Source organism: Rana temporaria, chromosome 10 (genome assembly GCF_905171775.1).
Source record: "Rana temporaria chromosome 10, aRanTem1.1, whole genome shotgun sequence".
NCBI classification, from domain to species: domain Eukaryota; kingdom Metazoa; phylum Chordata; class Amphibia; order Anura; family Ranidae; genus Rana; species Rana temporaria.
In genome coordinates, this window is record NC_053498.1 from 90,290,249 (window position 1) to 90,308,839 (window position 18,591).

The window sequence follows — 18,591 nt, forward strand, 5'->3', positions numbered from 1 at the left end:
GGGGTAAACTCACTTTTGTGCGATACTGTATATTTTTCATATTGGGGGTGTTTAGCTCAGTGATAGGTGCATTTTTGTGCAGTGAATCCACCTCAGACAGGCATTATAGTTAAAGGAACACTAAAGGAATTTTTTTTATTTTTTTAAAATAACAAACATGTTATGCTTACCTCCACTGTGCAGCTCATTTTGCACAGAGTGGCCCTGATCCATGTCTTCTGGGGTCCCTCGGCGGCTGTCTCTGGTCCTCCCCGCAAGGACTCCACACATTCATGCAAGGGAGCTCGCATTGTGTGGAGTCCTTGCGGGAGCGCTCCCGTGATACAGCCGACGGCCATAGCCACCAACTGTATCACTCGGCCCCTCCCCCGGCACACCGCATCATTGGTTGTGATTGACAGCAGCGCAAGCCAATGGCTGCGCTGCTTCAATCGACCAATGAATAAGCCAAGATGCCAGCGCGTTCACGGCGCGGGACTTTCGAGGGCCCAGGTAAGTAAATGGGGGGACTTGGGAGGCCGGTGTTGTCGAAAGTTTTTTCACCTTAATACATAGAATGCATTAAGGTGAAATTTTTTTTACCTTTACAACCCCTTTAAGGGCCTGGTAGCCCATGTTTAATAAATGGAAAAAAACAAAAGTCCAGTATTAGGATTCCCATGCAGGTACTTCATTTAGCACCCATAAATGAAAAACATTTGGAGCCACCTGGCTCTCTTGTTAGCAGTTCCTCTGCTTGCTTCCAACAGACTTTACAGAGCAGACAGTTTTCCTAACAGGGGTCTGTCTTTAACCACTTCAATACTGGGCACTTTCACCCCCTTCCTGCCCAAGCCATTTTTCAGCTTTCAGCACTGTCACACTTTGAACTTTGAATTGCACAGTCATGCAACACTGTACCCAAATTAAATGTTTACATTTTTTCCCCACAAATAGAGATTTATTTTGGTGGTATTTGATCACCGCTGTGGTTTTTATTTATTGCGCTATAAACAAAAGAAAAGGGACAAGTTTGAAAAAAACAATATTTTTTCACTTTTTGCTATAATAAATATCCAATTTTAAGAAAATCACAATAAGCGTTTATTGATTGGTTTGCGCAAAATGTATAGCGTCTACAAAATAGGGGATAGATTTATAGCATTTTTATTATTTATTTATTTTTTACTAGTAATGGTGGCGATCTACGATTTTTATCGTGACTGCGATATTGCGGCAGACACATAGGACACTTTTGACACATTCACATTCATACAGCGATCCGTGCTATAAAAATGCATTGATTGCAGGGAAGGGGTTAACACTAGGGGGCGATCAAGGGGTCAATGTGTTCCCTAGGGAGTGATTCTTACTGTAGGGGGAGGGGACTGACTGGAGGAGGTGACCGATCGGTGTCCTTATGTACAAGGGACACATCATCGGTCTCCTATCCCTGACAGGACGTGGATCTCTGTGTTTACACACAGAGATCCACGGTCCTGCTCAGTTACTGGGCAATCGCGGGTGCCCGGCGGACATCGTGGCCGCTGGGTATGCGCATCGGGTTCCCAGTGACGTGTGCGTGCGCCCCCTAGTGGCTTCTGAAGGCACAAAGTCATATGACGTCCACCCAGAACAATAGGTTCATCGTCCCGCCGTCATATGACAATGGGCAAAAGTGTAGTGGTTAAACAGCAGCAAGCTGCTCACACTCCACCTTCCACCTCCTCCTGCTCTCCCCAGCCCCTCGTTATATGTGATGAGTGCACCTGGGCACACACCCTGTTGGCTGTCCACAACACCAAAACACAGGGTTGGAGATCCCATCCCAATCAGCAGACATACAAACACTGTGTCCTTTTAAACCCCGTTTTCATGGAGACAGGGACTCTCAAGCCTTGTACACACGATCAGTCCATCCGATGAGAATGGTCTGAAGGACCGTTGTCGTCGGTTACCGATGAAGCTGACTGATGATCCGTCGCGCCTACACACCATTGATTAAAAAAACGATTGTGTCAGAATGCGGTGACGTAAAACACAACGACGTGCTGAAAAAAAAGAAGTTCAATGCTTCCAAGCATGCGTCGACTTGATTCTGAGCATGCGTGGATTTTTAACCGATGGTTGTGCCTACTAACGATCGGTTTTGACCTATCGGTTAGGAATCCATCGGTTAAATTTAAAGCAAGTTGGCTTTTTTTTAACCGATGGATAAATAACCTATGGTGCCCACACATGATCGTTTTTGACCGATGAAAACGGTCCATCTGACCTCTGGTTAACCTATCGTGTGTACGAGGCCTCACTATTGCAATATATATATTTTTTTTTCTCTTCTTCTTTTTTCTTTTGCTTTACATTCATCGTTTTTTTTTGCCATATAGTCTGCTATTAGCTTACTTCAAATAGATAAGAGACTCTGCCCCAAACTAGCACTTTGCCATTGTCCCTAAAAAGCAGTAACAAGAATAAATAACTCAGAATTATGACTATGTGGGCACTGCCCAAGAAGTATCAGGTAATAGTCTAAAATATAAAAATATAATATTTATTGGTACATAAGTATAAAAAAACATATCATTGAGAATACACATATTGCAGCATAAGAAATACAGAAAGGTTGGTATTACTGTATAAAAATAAAGATCATATTTTTATTTATTTTTTCGCATAGACCCTAAAGAATAAAATGGCAAACGTTGCAATATTTTATGTCACAATGTTTTTGTGCAGCAATCTTTCAAATGCAATTTTGGAAAAAAGACACTTTCATGAATTAAAAAAAAAACTAAACAGTAAAGTTAGCCCAATTTTTTTTTTTTTATAATGTGAAAGATGATGTTACACCTAGTATATAGATACCTAACATGTCATGTCACTCATGGAATGGCGACAAATTATGGTACCTAAACATCTCCATAGGCGGCGCTTTAAAACAAAATTGAGTTACCAGGTTTGGGTTACAGAGGAGGTCCCGGCGAACTTTTTCCCATCCGGAAAACTGGTCATGTGTATGCTTTTCCGAGGGGAAAAAAATCAAGTATGAGACGGGAGCGCTCGTTCTGGTTAAACTAGCGTTCGTAATGGAGATAGCACATTCGTCACGCTGTAACGGACTGAAAAGCAGGAAGACTGAAAAGCGTGAATCGTCTCTCACCAAACTTTTACTAACACGAGGATCAGCAAAAGAAGCCCAAAGGGTGGCGCCGTTTGAATGGAACTTCCCCTTTATAGTGCCGTTGTACGTGTTGTATGTCACCGTGCTTTGGACGGCGGGTATTTGGCCTGAACGTGTGTATGCGAGGCAGGCTTGAGAGGAATCCCGTCTGGAAGTTTTTTTCCTGCCAAGAAAAACGGTCGTGTGTACGAGGTATAATAACTTTATCCTTTTAAAAATTGCAGTAGTCACCTTCACAAATGTAACTGCCTATAAGATAATATCCACTGTGCATTTATATTAAGTCACTCACTGCAACTAAAGCCCTGCTGATGATACATTTGTGTGGAATATTCCACTACATAATGTTGTATTGGGATGTACCACAATGACACATGACACAGGAGATATAGTTTGCTGCTATGTCTGTAGTTTACCATTCCCAGTGACCTTTTCAGTCTTTTCACTTAACTCTGCTTGTGACTTCAGGGCTGGGGGATTTTAAAAACCATGGACAACTTTATGCATTTGGCTCTCTGCTGTCACTTTCTATCACATCAGGCTGAACTTTAACGGCATCACTTTTAGAACTTTTATTGCCATGAAAACGAACAAGCTTTGATTTTATGTTTGTAGCTATTTAAAGCTAGTATGTGTATGTCTCTTTTATCTGTAAGAACATTTCCTGAGTTCATTTAAATTTTTTTTTATTCCCTTGTTACATTGAGAGATGTAGAAAAGTTTGTCTGATTCTTGCTTTCTAGGCAGACACGCCTATTGGGTGTATTGTTTTATTTATAGTTTCTCAAATTTGGCTCTTAGTTCCAAGATATTTTTATCATGCAGGATAAGACAAACAAGAGTGCTGACAATGATATGAATTTGTTTACTTTGACACTTGAAAATGACTTGCAAATTCAAATTATATCAGTCTGGCACAGTGGTAGTAGGTACAGTTCGTCGGGATCGGCACCCCTGGAGCGCAGACTGACCTACAGGACAGTTCAGGAATGACAGCAGCCTAAAATTTAACAAATTACGAATGGGAGCAAAATAACTCTCCCATTCCCCCACTAACTTTAGCGTAGTGCCCATACTGAAAGTAAGGGGGTGCTACATATATATATGTATATATATATATATATATAGTATATATATAGTTATAGGTTTATTTAGAGTTAGGCCGCGTACACGCGATCGGTTAAACCGATGAAAACGGTCTGATGGACCGTTTTCATCGGTCCAAACTGATCGTGTGTGGGCGCCATCGGTTATTTATCCATTGGTTAAAAAAAAGCCAACTTGTTTTAAATTCCTAACCGATAGAAAAAAAACTATCGTTAGTAGGCACAACCATCGGTTAAAAATCCACGCATGCTCAGAATCAAGTCGACGCATGCTTGGAAGCATTGAACTTCGTTTTTTTTCAGCACGTCGTTGTGTTTTACGTCACCGCGTTCTGACATGATCGGTTTTTTAACCAATGGTGTGTAGGCACGACTTACCAACAGTCAGCTTCATCGGTTAACCGATGAAAACGGTCCATCAGACCGTTCTCATCGGATGGACCGATCGTGTGTACAGGGCTTTACAGTACTGCATTTGGTTGTTTCTTTTATATCCTCTTTAAGTTTAGCTTTAAAGAATATGTGAATACTCTTTTTGGAGACACTGCTGAGTGAAGCTTTGTCTATGTCTACTATGTTAATATTAACCAGTATTCTCTGGGCATAATGGTTTGTGTAAGTAAGCCAATGGCACAACAATGAAAGGCGTAGGGATGAGTACTGTGTAAACTCCTGACTGCAAACTATTTACAGTTGATGTGGAGAACAAAAGAGAACTAAGAAATTAGTTTGGCAGTTATAGAAAACTATGAATGAGTGCATATTAAAATGTAAAAGTAATTTTAATGAGAAACTATTACAAAATGTAGTTAAAATCGCTTTATCCACTTTAACAAACTTCCTGGCTAGGGTTATTTAATTATCTGTGTTTATTAACGTCTCTAATTCATGCGTATTACCTCATTTTTTTTATATGTAATTCATTATAAATTATATATTAGTGAGCAATGTAATTCAGATAACATCCTATTACATTTGCTTTAATAATATTTTGCTAATAAGAATTTTGTTGCACTGGTGTTTACTCTTACTGGTGTGACAGATAGGCTAAGGTAACAACTTTTAAAGACCCTACACTGAATGGGAGCCCACGCACACCATATCATTAGATAACCTCTGTGGTACAAGCGATCCACTTCTGTAATTAGTTTTGGTCTGACATTATTTAATTAGCTTGCAAATGCAATGGTTCATTTACCTGCCTGAGATAGATGTGTAAATTCAAGGCTTATAAATCTCAGCTTGAACGCTTCACCTCTGGAGAAAAATTTAGCAGCAGATTTACATATGATCTGTGACAGGAATATTTGGTTTTAATAAGCCTTTGAAAATATCCCAGGACTGGAAAATGGAATAGCATGCCAGAACTGTCTGCTAGTGAGCTGGTTTCAATCACAAGCATAGGCATTTAAGTTATTATTGAACAGCACCTTGCTGGTTTTCTTTCTCACAGTTAAAGGACTATTCTACCTTTAAAATGTTTTTTATTTTTCTCCTTACATTTTGCTTAGTAGCCATATTTGTTTACGGCAGTCTACAGCAGTCTATATTGACAGCTAAAATATTCACCTACTCGTGAAATGGGTCTATGTTTCCCACATAGGAACAAGCAACACCTGTATAACCTTATTCTACTGAAGGTATAAATTACTCTTTTAAAGAAGTTGGTTTTTCACTAGCCTTGTATGCAATATTACCCAATTAGCAAAGTATAGTAAATAAATTATATATACGGTATATATATATATTTATTTACTGAAAGCAAACAACATCCATGCCCTCACTTCGACTGGGGAGCCATATTATAGCCAGGCCAGAGTCTCAATTGGGAACACATGGATTCTGTGCAGTGCTTCCTCTCACAGGTGAGGATCCAGTCTGTCTAAACAGAGGCCACATTTTTTATACCTTGCTGAAATGACAGCAAGGTTACACAAACTGAATGCTGGCCAGGCCCACAAGAATGCTCAAAAACAGCCATATCCATTATATTGAGGCAAATGGCCATCATATCCTTTTAAACTAAAACAGATGAGACAGGAGACCAGAACCCCTCGCCCAATGTTTCCATTGTTAATCATGGGAGGACAATTATAAAAGATATTGTTTAAAGAGGTATGTGGGAACTTTTATCTTGCAACACAACTTAAAATTTAGATTTAATTAACCCCCAAATCACTCCTAACAAGCCACACTTTAAGGCCCCATGCACACGAGACGCTGCTAAACTCGAGTTCAGAGGCATTTGGGCATTTTTTTTAAACTGCCCCTGAACACATTTAATGTTATCCTATGTGTCCATGCACACAATCACGTTTTTTGGCGTTTTAAAGCAGTTGGGTTTATGTCCGTTTTTTCAGACGCAAAATTTTGGGTTCAGAAGTGTTTTATTTTTGCGTTTTAAACTTTGGGAGGGTCTACAATGTCTTTGAGATAAGCGCTGACAGACGCAAACGCGGTAAAATGCCGCTAATCGCGGCAAAACGCAGCGCAATTCGCGGAAAAAAACAGGCGTTTTAAATGCCGTTTTTTGCCTTTGAAAACGTGAGTTTAGAGGTGTTTGTAATTGCTTCTTGTGTGCATGGGGCCTAACTCTTTGTACTACATACATATATACATACATAAACACACATTGAAACAACAACACAATATGCAAGTCTCAGATACACATACAGATAATATATGCATATGCTAATACTATGCACACATTGGTACATCTGTGCATAGTAACCAATCAGCTACTAGGTTTTGGGTCCCTTTCAGATGGATTGGATCCGTCCAAGCGGATCCGCCTGCTCAACGGGGGATCTGTCCACTGATCCCCGCTGAGCAGGCAGATGACAGGTCTGTGTTCGCTATGCAGGCAATCTATGGGGCAGTCGGATGGAAACGGACTGCATGTCTGTTTCTATCAAATTGTCATCCGATCCACCGGACAGATTGCAAATCCGTCTGATTTTTAGATGCCTGGATTGGATGCCAGCGGGTGTCAGCAGACACATGTCCACTGACATCTGCCGCCTCATAGAGATCAATGGGTGATCCGATCAGGACTGCCTGAAAAACAGACAGGCAGACCCGATCGGCCTGCAGGTGTGAAAGGGGCCTTAATATCAAAGGTTAACCACTTACCCCCCGGACCATATTGCTGCCCAAAGACCAGAGTACTTTTTGCGATTCGGGACTGCGCCGCTTTAACTGACAATTGCGCGGTCGCGCGACGTGGCTCCCAAGCAAAATTGGCGTCCTTTTTTTCCACAAATAGAGCTTTCTTTTTGTGGTATTTGATCACCTCTGCGGTTTTTATTTTTTGCGCTATAAACAAAAATAGAGCGACAATTTTGAAAAAAAATGAATATTTTTTACTTTTTGCTGTAATAATTATCCCCCAAAAATATATAAAAAAACATTTTTTTCCTCAGTTTAGGCCGATACGTATTCTTCTACCTATTTTTCGTAAAAAAAAATCGCAATAAGCGTTTATTGATTGGTTTGCGCAAAAGTTATAGCGTTTACTAAATAGGGGGGATTTTTATGGCATTTTTATTAATATATTTTTTTACTAGTAATTACTAGTAATGGCGGCGATCAGCGATTTTTTTCGGTACTGCGACATTATGGCGGACACTTCGGACACTTTTGACACATTTTTGGGACCATTGGCATTTTTATAGCGATCAGTGCTATAAAAATGCATTGGATTACTATAAAAATGCCACTGGCAGTGAAGGAGTTAACACTAGGGGGCGAGGAAGGGGTTAAGTATTTCCCTGTGTGTTATCTTACTGTGGGGGGGGGTGGCCTCACTAGGGGAAACACTGATCCTCTGTTCATACATTGTATGAACAGAAGATCAGCATTTCCCCCGCTGACAGGACCGAGAGCTGTGTGTTTACACACACAGCTCCCGGTCCCCGCTCTGTAACGAGCAATCGCGGGTGCCCGGCGGCGATCGAGCCTGCCGGGCACACGCACGGGAGTCGGGGGCGAGCGGGGGGCGCGCGCACCTCCAGCGGCGCGCACGCGCCCCCTAGTGGCGGCTAGAAGAGAGGACGTTATACTACGTGCTCTCGCCTAGGACAGCCACCTTGCCGACGTAGAACGGCGGTGCGCGGTCGGGAAGTAGTTAATTGAACATGCAGAAGTTAGAAGATGATTGGTTACTATACTTATCTGGATAAGATTCCCTGTGCACCACTTTTAGTAAATCTCCACCACTGTCTCACTGTGAGATCTGTAAACACCTAAAAGCTGAAGTAATACAAACAATGAAAATAGTAATTGTGCAAGTGAGGATTAAAGTGTTTATAAATGTGTGATAACTTGGAGAAATAAACTGTTCTTAAGCCTGGTTGCCCTGGGGTACAGTAATCTAACGGTTCACTATAGTCTGTTCTTATTCTGTTTTTAGACTTAACAAAATCCAACATTGATGGAAGTAAAAAAAAAACAGACTCAGCTACTACTGTGCAAAATTGTATCAGTAGATCTTGAAGCAGATCTACTTCAGGTCCTGGGAAATTAGAGATCCCAGTAATCTGAAGGTCTCGGCAGTTAATACGACAATGTTGAGTATGATGGGAGGGGCCACTATGCAAACCTTTTGAAAAAAACACTATTATTTCCATAGTTTTGAGTGTGTTGAACTCCAGATTATTATGACTGCACCACAGGGCCACCAGATCTACTTCCTGCCCGTATGCTGACTTATTGCCATCTTGGATGAGTCCAATGATGGCTTTGTCACACATACATTTCAGTGCATTAACAGATGAATTCCCAGTGGTACAGTAATTGTTATAAAGGAAAAGAGCAGTGGTACTTACTGCTAGGGGCTAAATATGACTTTCCCCAGCTTACCTGTTATTTTCTGTCTATCAGGAAATCGGTAATCTACTGACAGGCAGTGGCGGGTAAAGTGAGCTGGGTGAGTCTGGAGTGGAGGATTTCTGGAGTGATAGTGTTAAACACTGAACAGAAATCCAAAAACAGGATCCTTGTGTACATCCCTGGGGAGGCAAGCTGGATGTGGTGCATTCCCTTGTTGACAACATCATTTGCTCTATAGGCAAACTGTGATGGGTCAACACTAGTCTTCCAAAGGACTTCAGTACTGCAGACATCAGAGACTGTGGTTATTTAGTGCTGGTAAATTTGTTAGGGACAGGAATTATTGTTGAGCATTTGAAGCAGGAGAGAAATTTATACTGCTCTAGTGATCTGTTGAATATCTGTGTGAAGATGGGTATCAACTGATTAGCACAAACCAGAAGGTGTTATTCTGTCTGGGCCTGGTGCTTTTCTTCTGTTTTGTCTCTGAAAGATTTGGCATGCATCCATTTCTAATTCCCTCATTGAAGAAGATGGGAGGAGGAGGCAAATGTTTCATAGGATATGATTGTGCCTAAGCTATAGTTTTACAGGGATGTAAATGTTATCAAACTTGGACTAAAACACATTTATGCTGTTAGCCAATTGATGGTTCTCTACTGTGTGGGAAGAGGATTTCCTGTAGCTAGTAATGTCCCACAGGCCTCTCAATACTGATGCTGGGTCATTGGCAGAAAACATAATTTTCAGTTTGTCTTAGCTACAATTGTCATCATGTTTCTGGTCTGGTTGCAGTGGGCCCTGTTCCAACTTCTGTAGGCCACCTTCTTAGCCTACATGTGTTTGAAAGGAGACCTGGTAAGCTCACACAGTATCACATAAGCTAAAGTATGATGTCACAGTGTCAGCGAGTTCATCTAGATTTTTGGCTGCAGCTTCAACTCCAGTCGCTACACTCAATGCAATCCTGTAGCTTCAGCTTTGCCTCCTTGGATTTAGCTACAGGCTTTGCAGATTTAATTTTGTTTCCTGTAGGTTGGAAGGAGATGAACCATGCAGTAATTGGAAAGACCCAAGGCTGCATGAGGAACAGACCCGTAAGAATTCTTTAACACATTGTAGCTAGGTCAAGCATGTTTTTGTCCCTAGTGGTACAAATAACATGTTGTCTGTATTTTGGCAGTTTGAGGTTAAAATAAAATTCTGTTAAAATCTGAAAAGATCCATTCCATACCAATTATCTGCTTAGCTAGATATTTTAATACTTTCCTGACTCAGGCTTGAGGTAGGATGTAAACACTAGACATGTGCACTACCGAAAAATGTGTTAGTTTTCATAAAAAATGTATATTTTAGGCTCATATCAGTCTTAAAGCCTCGTACACACGATAGGTTAACCAGAAGACAATGGTCTGAAGGACCATTGTCCTAGGTTACAGATGAAGCTGACTGATGGTCCGTCACGCCTACACACCATAGGTTAAATAACCGATTGTGTCAGAACGCGGTGACGTAAAACACAACGACGTGCTGAAAAAAATGAAGTTCAATGCTTCCAAGCATGCGTCGACTTGATTCTGAGCATGTGTGGATTTTTAACCAATTTTAAAGCAAGTTGTCTTTTTTTTAACCTATAGTTAAATAATCTATGGGGCCTACACACGATCGATTTTGACCGATGGAAACGGTCCTTCAGACCGTTGTCCTCTGGTTAACCTATCGTGTGTACGAGGCCTCTTAGTAATATTAAGGATGTTTGACTGAAAACTGGGTAAAAATAAAACAGAGAAACTAATTGTGAACAAATCACCAGATTAAAATGTCTCCCACCCACAAGTCTTTAGGGAACTTAGCTTAGCTATAACAGCTATTTATAATTTAAAAAAAAACGTACTGACTAGAATGGTAACAGTTGACTGGCAAGGAGCAAATTTGATACCAATTTACAAAAAAGGACTTAGATGTATACCAGGAAACTACAGACCAGTCAGCCTAACATCAATAGTATAGTTATTTGAGGGAACCATAAGGGGCTCTATACAGAAATGTGTCTGTAATAATGGTATTATAAGTGACAACCAGCATGGATTTGAAGAAAAAACTGTTGTTGTTCGGTCATTCTGTTACCGTTTTATTAGGAAATAAATTGGATGGTGGAAGTCCAGTTGATGTACTTTGTCCAAATTTACTAGGGCATTTGATAGTGTACCTTGAAGTCGATGAAATTGTATGTACATGGATAGAAAACTGGTTAGAGAATTTTGATAAATTACTCATTATCTGAAAAGTCTAAAGCAGTGTTTCTCAACTCCAGTCCTCAAGTCCTCAAGGCACCCCAACGTCATGTTTTCAGGATTTCCGTCAGATGAAACGGCTGTGATAATTACTAAGGCAATGACACTGATCAAATCAACTGTGAAAAACAATAGAAAGCGTGAAAACAAGACCTGTTGGGGCACCTTGAGGACTGAAGTTGAGAAACACTGGTCTAAAGTTACAAGCGGTGTGTTCCAGGGTTCTGTCTTGGGGCCAAATCTGTTTAATTTGTTTATTATTAATATAGAGGTTGGAATCATCATTTCAAATTCAGTGTTTGCAAATGACACCAGATTTGCAAGGAAATAAATTGACTAAATAGGGGGGTTGAGCAGTTACATGGCAAATGAGGTTCAATATTGAGAAATGTAAAAATATGCAATTAAATACCAAAAATACACATGCAAAATACACATTGGAAGGGGCTCCCCTGGGGAAATCCATGATGGAAAAGGATCTGGGGGTGCTTGTAGATCACAGACTTGGCAATAGTGTTCAAAGCCAAGCAACAGATAGCAAGATACTGTCATGCATTAAAAGGGGCATACATTGCAGAAAAAAATCCTATTCCTTCAAAAAACATTGTTTCAGCCTTATCTTGAATATGCTGTTCAGTTTTGGTCCCAATGTCAGGAAAGACATTGTTTAATTGGAAATAGTTCAGCAATGAGCAACAAAATTATTAAGTGGTATGAATGACCTCAGCTATGAGGATTGATTACATAGATTACAGTTACTCATTTTGGGGAAAAGGCACTTGAGGTTGGTTATAATGTAAAAATATATTAAAGGTGACTTCCGTAAATGTTTACTATAAGGTCCCTAAAGAGGACACACGACCACATTTTACTTTCTCTGGGCCAGATTCTCGTAGATCGCCGCAACTCTGCGGCGGCGTAACGTATCTCATTTACGTTACGCCGCCGCAAGTTTTACGGGCAAGTGCTTGATTCACAAAGCACTTGCCTGTAAAGTTGCGGCGGCGCAGCGTAAATCCCCTGGCTCAAGCCCGCCTAATTTAAATGATCCGGGTATGGGGCGTGGATCATTTAAATTAGGCGTGCATTGCGCTAAATGACGTCGCAATGACGTCATTGGTTTCGACGTGAACGTAAATGGCGTCCAGCCCTATTCACGGACGACCTACGCAAACAACGTAAATTTTCAAATTTCGACACGGGAACGACGGCCATACTTAACATTGACTGCGCCTCATATACCCAGGGGCAACTTTACGCATCGCAAATCTAACGTAAACATCGTAACTTCACTGCGTCGACCGCGCTTATGTTCGGGAATTCGTGTATTTTTCTAATTTGCAAACTCGACGGGGAAAACGACATCAGCGACACCTAGCGGCAAAAAAAAAATTGGCATTTAAGATCCGACAGCGTAAGAGCCTTACGCCTGTCGGATCTAATGCTTATCTATGCGTAACTGATTCTATGAATCAGGCGCATAGATACGACGGGCGGACTCAGAGATACGATGGCGTATCAGGAGATACGCCGGCGTATCTCTTTTGAGAATCTGGCCCAATAGGTTTTTGTTGAAAAGGTAATAAAGTACAGACAGGCCAATGTAGTTAGATAGATATCAAGGAGGGATGTTCCCTCCTATATAGTCAATAGTCTGAGTGTTATGGACAGGACCCAATTAAAAAGAGCCTAAGAGGCTGAGTCCCCTTAATAAAGCATTTGTTTACCAAAAGCATGAACTCTGAGAGTAGTCATCCTATTACAGACACAGAGTGAAGACTTACAGGTATCTATAAAAGAATGTCACCGTAGCAATTGGTCAAGTGGTAACACAACTACAATCCGAAAAACGTGGGAGTTACACCAACAGAGAATACATTAAGTACCACAAGGCACAATGTCGTACTCCCTAAATGTTCAGGAATGAGGGAGTCTCTACTGATACACCATATGCATCCATTTAAAAAAAAATGGTGGTTAATAAAGGAGAGAAAAGATAGAGGGAAAAATAGAGAGGGGAGAAAAAGGAATAGGGGGCAAAGAAGAGTTAACAGCAGTCCCCGACCGACAGGATGCCTCAACCCCTAATGGGCCTGGAGATATCTAATCCAAGGATTCCACACCCTCTCAAATTTGGTTTGCTTGTCTCTAAAAATACTTGTCAGTTTTTCATTAATCATAATCCAGGATAGTTTGTGTTTAACCAGAGTGATTTTGATCACAGGTGATTTCCATGCCTGTGCTATAGTGATTTTAGCAGCTACATTGCCACATTTTGAGGTTAGAAAGAAGGTTTAAACTAAGATTGTAGAATGTGTTCTTTACTGTTGGAACAGTAAAAATGTGGAACTCATTCCCTTACATCTTCCTTAGGAAGCAGAATATGCAGGGCTATGACATTTGTTAGAGTAGAAACATCACACACACACATAGATGGAAATGTGTATTTTTTTGGCCTTATAAAATATGTAACTATGTCCACTTAAGGTCCGGAAGGTTTTACCCCCTTCATGACCAGGCCATTGTTTGCTATTCTGCACTGTGCTACTGTAACTGTCTATTGCATTGTCATGAAACACTGTACCCAAATTAAATTTATATAATTTTTGTTCACACAAATAGAGCTTTCCTATGGTGTTTTTTTTTTGTTTGTTATATAAGCGTAAAAAGACAGAAATTAGAAAAAAATGTATACTTTCTGTTATAAAACATATTCAATAAAATAACATTTCTCATAAATTTAGACCAAAATGTATTCTGCTGGATGTCTTTGGCACAAACAAATTCCAATAAGTGTATAGTAATAGGTTTGCGTTAAAGGAGAAGTACAGCCAAAGTTTGTTCCAAAGCTGTGGATCACTCTGCACACCTGTGCTCCTTTTTTTAGCAGACAGTGGGCTGAAGCCTGCTTTTGGCTGATGCCAAAGAGCCAGTTCAGGCTGGGGAAAGATCGTAAACATATGATCAGATACACCCAGATGCCCTGACCCGCAGCTGGCTCAGCCTCTGAATAAGCCTGTGAAAGCCTGAGCCAGCTGCTCCTGTCCCTTCCACAGCCCAGTGCTCCAGCTGGCGGGGACAGATGCAACTTCCAGCTAGGTAGGTGTTATTCTTAAAAATAAAATTCCCAAACTTCTCTTTTAAAGTTATAGCATCTACAAACTATGGTACAGTATATATATCTGAAAATGTATCAATCCTGATGTACTGATGGCCTAATTTTTCGAGGCCCCTAAAATGCCAGGACAGTACAAATTCCCAGAAATGACTCATTTTTGGAAAGTAGACAGTTTAAGGCATTCAGTAAGAGGCATTGAGAGTTTTTTGAAGTTGGAATGTTTTCTCACAATTTTTTGGAAATTAAATAATTTTTATTTTATTTTATTTTTTACAAACTGTCACCAGTGCAGTACAGCATCATCATATGACTGGTGTGGCGGTGATCAGGGATACTGATTGGTGACAGTATGTTAAAAATAATGTTTATTGTTTAAAGCAGAGTTCCACCCAAAAGTGGAAGCTCCGCTAATCTGTCTCCTCCCCCCCTCCACATTTGACATCTTTCGGGGGGGGGGGGGGTGGGTACCTGTCCCCACTTCCGTCGGACCTCGCCGCGGCGAGGTACATCACAAGTCCTTTCCCCACCACCGGGCCAGTATGGGAGCTGAGCGCGCTTCGCACTTGCGCATTAAGGAACCGGCTGTGTTATGAATGAAATGTATTCACCTCTGTCTCTGATCATTCAGTCCATGTTGACAACTATGCTTGACTTTGAAGTTCTGGCCATGTGAATTCTGTATAGAGCCTATGTCTTGTAACACAAAGCTACTCTGTCTACTGTATATGCACTCTCTTTTACTTGGAATACACTGGGGTTGATTTACTAAAACTGGAGAGTGCAAAATTGGGTGCAGCTCTACCAATCAGCTTTGAGTTTGTTTTCGTCAAAGCTGTGTACTTTCTTTCTCTGTTGCAAACTTAAACTTATTTAATGACAGTTGTCAAAAATTAAATGTCACCTATAGCAGACTACATAATTAACCAATGGATTTAAAATTACTTTTTGTGAGACCAGTATAAGAAATAATATATAAAATTGAGTAAATAAAAAACAGAATTTTTTTCTTGATAATCTGATTCAAACTAAAATGTATCTAATATATTTTTAAAAAGCAAGGTTCAGACTGGTTGACTTTACAACCAGATTTCAGATTTCAGTTTACTATAGTCACACAAATTAAATATGAACCACTATTGGTTGGAGCAGGTTATGGTGCTTGGTATTTGCTCTTAGCATTGTTAAAAAAAGACACATGTTAGCGGCTTTAAATTATCATCATAGTTTGCTTATTTTCATTGAACTAGAAGAATGCAGGGTTTTTGAATCCAGCTTTTGGTAAAACGTATCTACATTCTGAATTGACCCCTTTTTCATTTTAATTCTGTTTTGTATCTGAATAGGTGTTTTACCAGCGTGCTGATATGGCCATTGGTTCGCTTACAATAAATGAAGAACGATCTGAGATTATCGACTTTTCAGTGCCCTTTGTGGAAACAGGAATAAGCGTAATGGTCTCCAGGAGCAATGGAACTGTGTCCCCATCAGCATTTTTAGGTAATAATTAATTTCAAACCATCATATGTTAAAATATAATTATATATCTTTACTGTTATTGTTTCTATTCTCTATTTATCTTTTCTATGTTGTATTTGGTTTGGTGAGAAAAGTATAATCTATTATGAATAGCTTTTATTATTCTTTCATAAACTGAAGCTTAAAGTGTTTCTCTAACCAAATAGATGGACATAATAAGGTATGGTTACAACTTCCATCAGGTTTTATTTGATGTCTGTTTCCTTTTAGGGAGATTTTCCTTCACTTCCTGTTCCAAAGACATGACAGGGAACAAAAAGAAATTCATGAAATGGAAAGTGCCCTCTTAGACAGTTGTCATTGGAACACATTTCCCCATTGGAAGATTTCTCCTTTCTTCCTGTTCTTGTAACAACTGTAAAATAATGTATTTCCATCATTTTCTGCTTTGATGACAATAGTTACCATGAAAAATAGAGGGATGAATCTCATCAGTGGGTATACAGACTGCAATAAGCTACTGACAGGGGTTTTAACACCTACATACATGCACTTTGGGACATCGTCACTTCCTGTTTGGCAGGCTTATTTAAATGGAAAATTTTGGGTTCTTTTTAGATTTCTGTCCATTGGAAAATTCCAAAAAAAGGAATACAAGATCACTAGCTTTATGGTACAAGATCATTATATTAACCATTAACTTACAATAGAGACTTACAATTTACAAATGTATCCCTGTGTTCCAAGAATAGAAATCTTTCTTTTAGCCATCTCATTGTACTGTTTATCAAGAAAAAAAAAATCTCCTTATGCTGGTGTGTTAGTTATCTCATATAAGCCTTTTGCCGAGTATTATATTCACTGCCATTAGAGATGTTATTGGTTATTATAGCTGCTACTTTCAGGATATTATGATGCATTACAACCACAATGTTCCCCTGGGAATTATAGCTTTTATGATTTAGCATTCATTATATACAGGTGCATCTCATAAAATTAGAATATCATCAAAAAGTTAATTTATTTCAGTAATACAATTCAAAAAGTGAAACTCATATATTTTATATAGATGCATTACACACAGAGTGATATATTTCAAGCATTTATTTCTTTTTATTTTGAAGAATATGGCTTACAGCTAGTGAAAACCCAAAATTCTGAATCTAGGAAAACTAGAATATTACATAAGACCAACAAAAAAAATATTTTTAATACAGAAATGTTAGCTTACTGAAAAATATGTCTATGTAAGGTATAGTATGCACTCTTGGTCGGGGCTCCTTTTGCATGAATTTGTGCCTTAATGTGGCGTGGCATGGACGTGATCAGCTTGTGGCACTGCTGAGGTGTTATGGAAGCCCAGGTGGCTTTAATAGTGGCATTTAGCTCATCTGCATTGTTGGGTCTGGTGTCTCTCATCTTCAATATAACAATACCCCACAGATTCTCTATATGGTATAGGTCAGGCGAGTTTGCTAGCCAATCAAGCACAGTGATACTATAATAATTAAACCAGGTATTGGTACTTTTGGTAGTGTGGACAGGTGATTTCTGCCTGTTTGGACCCATAAAAGATTTCTTTGGAGGTCAGCATTTCAGCACTGATGATGTTCTAGGATGGGTCAGGCATAGTGACAAATCTTTCTATGCCAAAGATTTCCAGGCATTAAACACTGGGATGTGTGTATAAATGTAGCGGGTGAGTATGTCAAAAAACAAATGCTATTTCCACTTCTTGAAATTAGTTTTTTTAATATATAAATTCAAAAGCCTGGTTTGACTTGAACACCCATCATAATAGGAATTGTGCTGGAGAGTAATCCAGAATATATGTGGTCATCTGAGATATTATGTTGTAGTCACAAGCCAACCTGTTGAATGCCTCCTCTGCATCCAACAAGAGGAAAAAGTCTTGCTTATCTGAGGAGGTAAGCCAATGGTGAAGATTCTGCCTTTTTTTTTATTTTCGGCCAATAACACAATTCCTGTCTTAGAGTGACTCAAATCTATGGAGATGGTAATGTATATCTTGACTCCAGCCCCATTTCCTCCTCCTTTCCACTAGCTCCACAACCCTCCTCATGCTCATCCACAGAGATGGAGGCAGTAGGCTAAGGTTCCTGCTGGCCAATGCCATGTCCCCAATGCCTGGTCTATCAGGACATGCAGTGTGTGCTCTAGGAGGAACACAAGAGATTTCATCAGTAATCTCTGCCATCAGATGTATTATGGAAGCCATACACAGCAAAGCTCTATTACAATGGCCCTGTGGGGCAATGCAGTCAGATTAAATAGGATGGCTGCTCTCTCCAGTCCTCTGCATACAGCCCTGCCCTTGGACAAAATCCTCACTCACTGCTGTACGACCCCTCCCTCAGAACTTTCCTACTGTCCAAATGGTGGCACCCATGGATAGTTTGCTACCCCTTCATCTACCCCCTCTTTATTGCTGGAGCCCACTTCACAGAAAGTTTCAGTAAGTGGAACATCACTGCATCTTGCTGTTTCCTGCCTCATGTCCACTGACCTATATATGGCTAAACCTTCCTCATCATTTATGGTTATGGTACTATCCTCCTCATTATCAATATCTGAAAGGAGACATGC

The 18,591-nt window shown here is 40.0% G+C and overlaps 1 protein-coding gene across 1 annotated transcript in view; it reads left to right on the top strand.

Annotated features, from left to right (window-relative positions):
• The window catches only part of GRIN2D (glutamate ionotropic receptor NMDA type subunit 2D), a 441,978-nt gene that overhangs the window by 208,902 nt on the left and 214,485 nt on the right, over positions 1-18,591 (top strand). Inside the window, exon 6 of the mRNA XM_040325680.1 lies at positions 15,852-16,005. Within this exon, the coding sequence (XP_040181614.1) occupies positions 15,852-16,005 (154 nt within the window). The remainder of the gene's footprint in view (positions 1-15,851; positions 16,006-18,591) is intronic.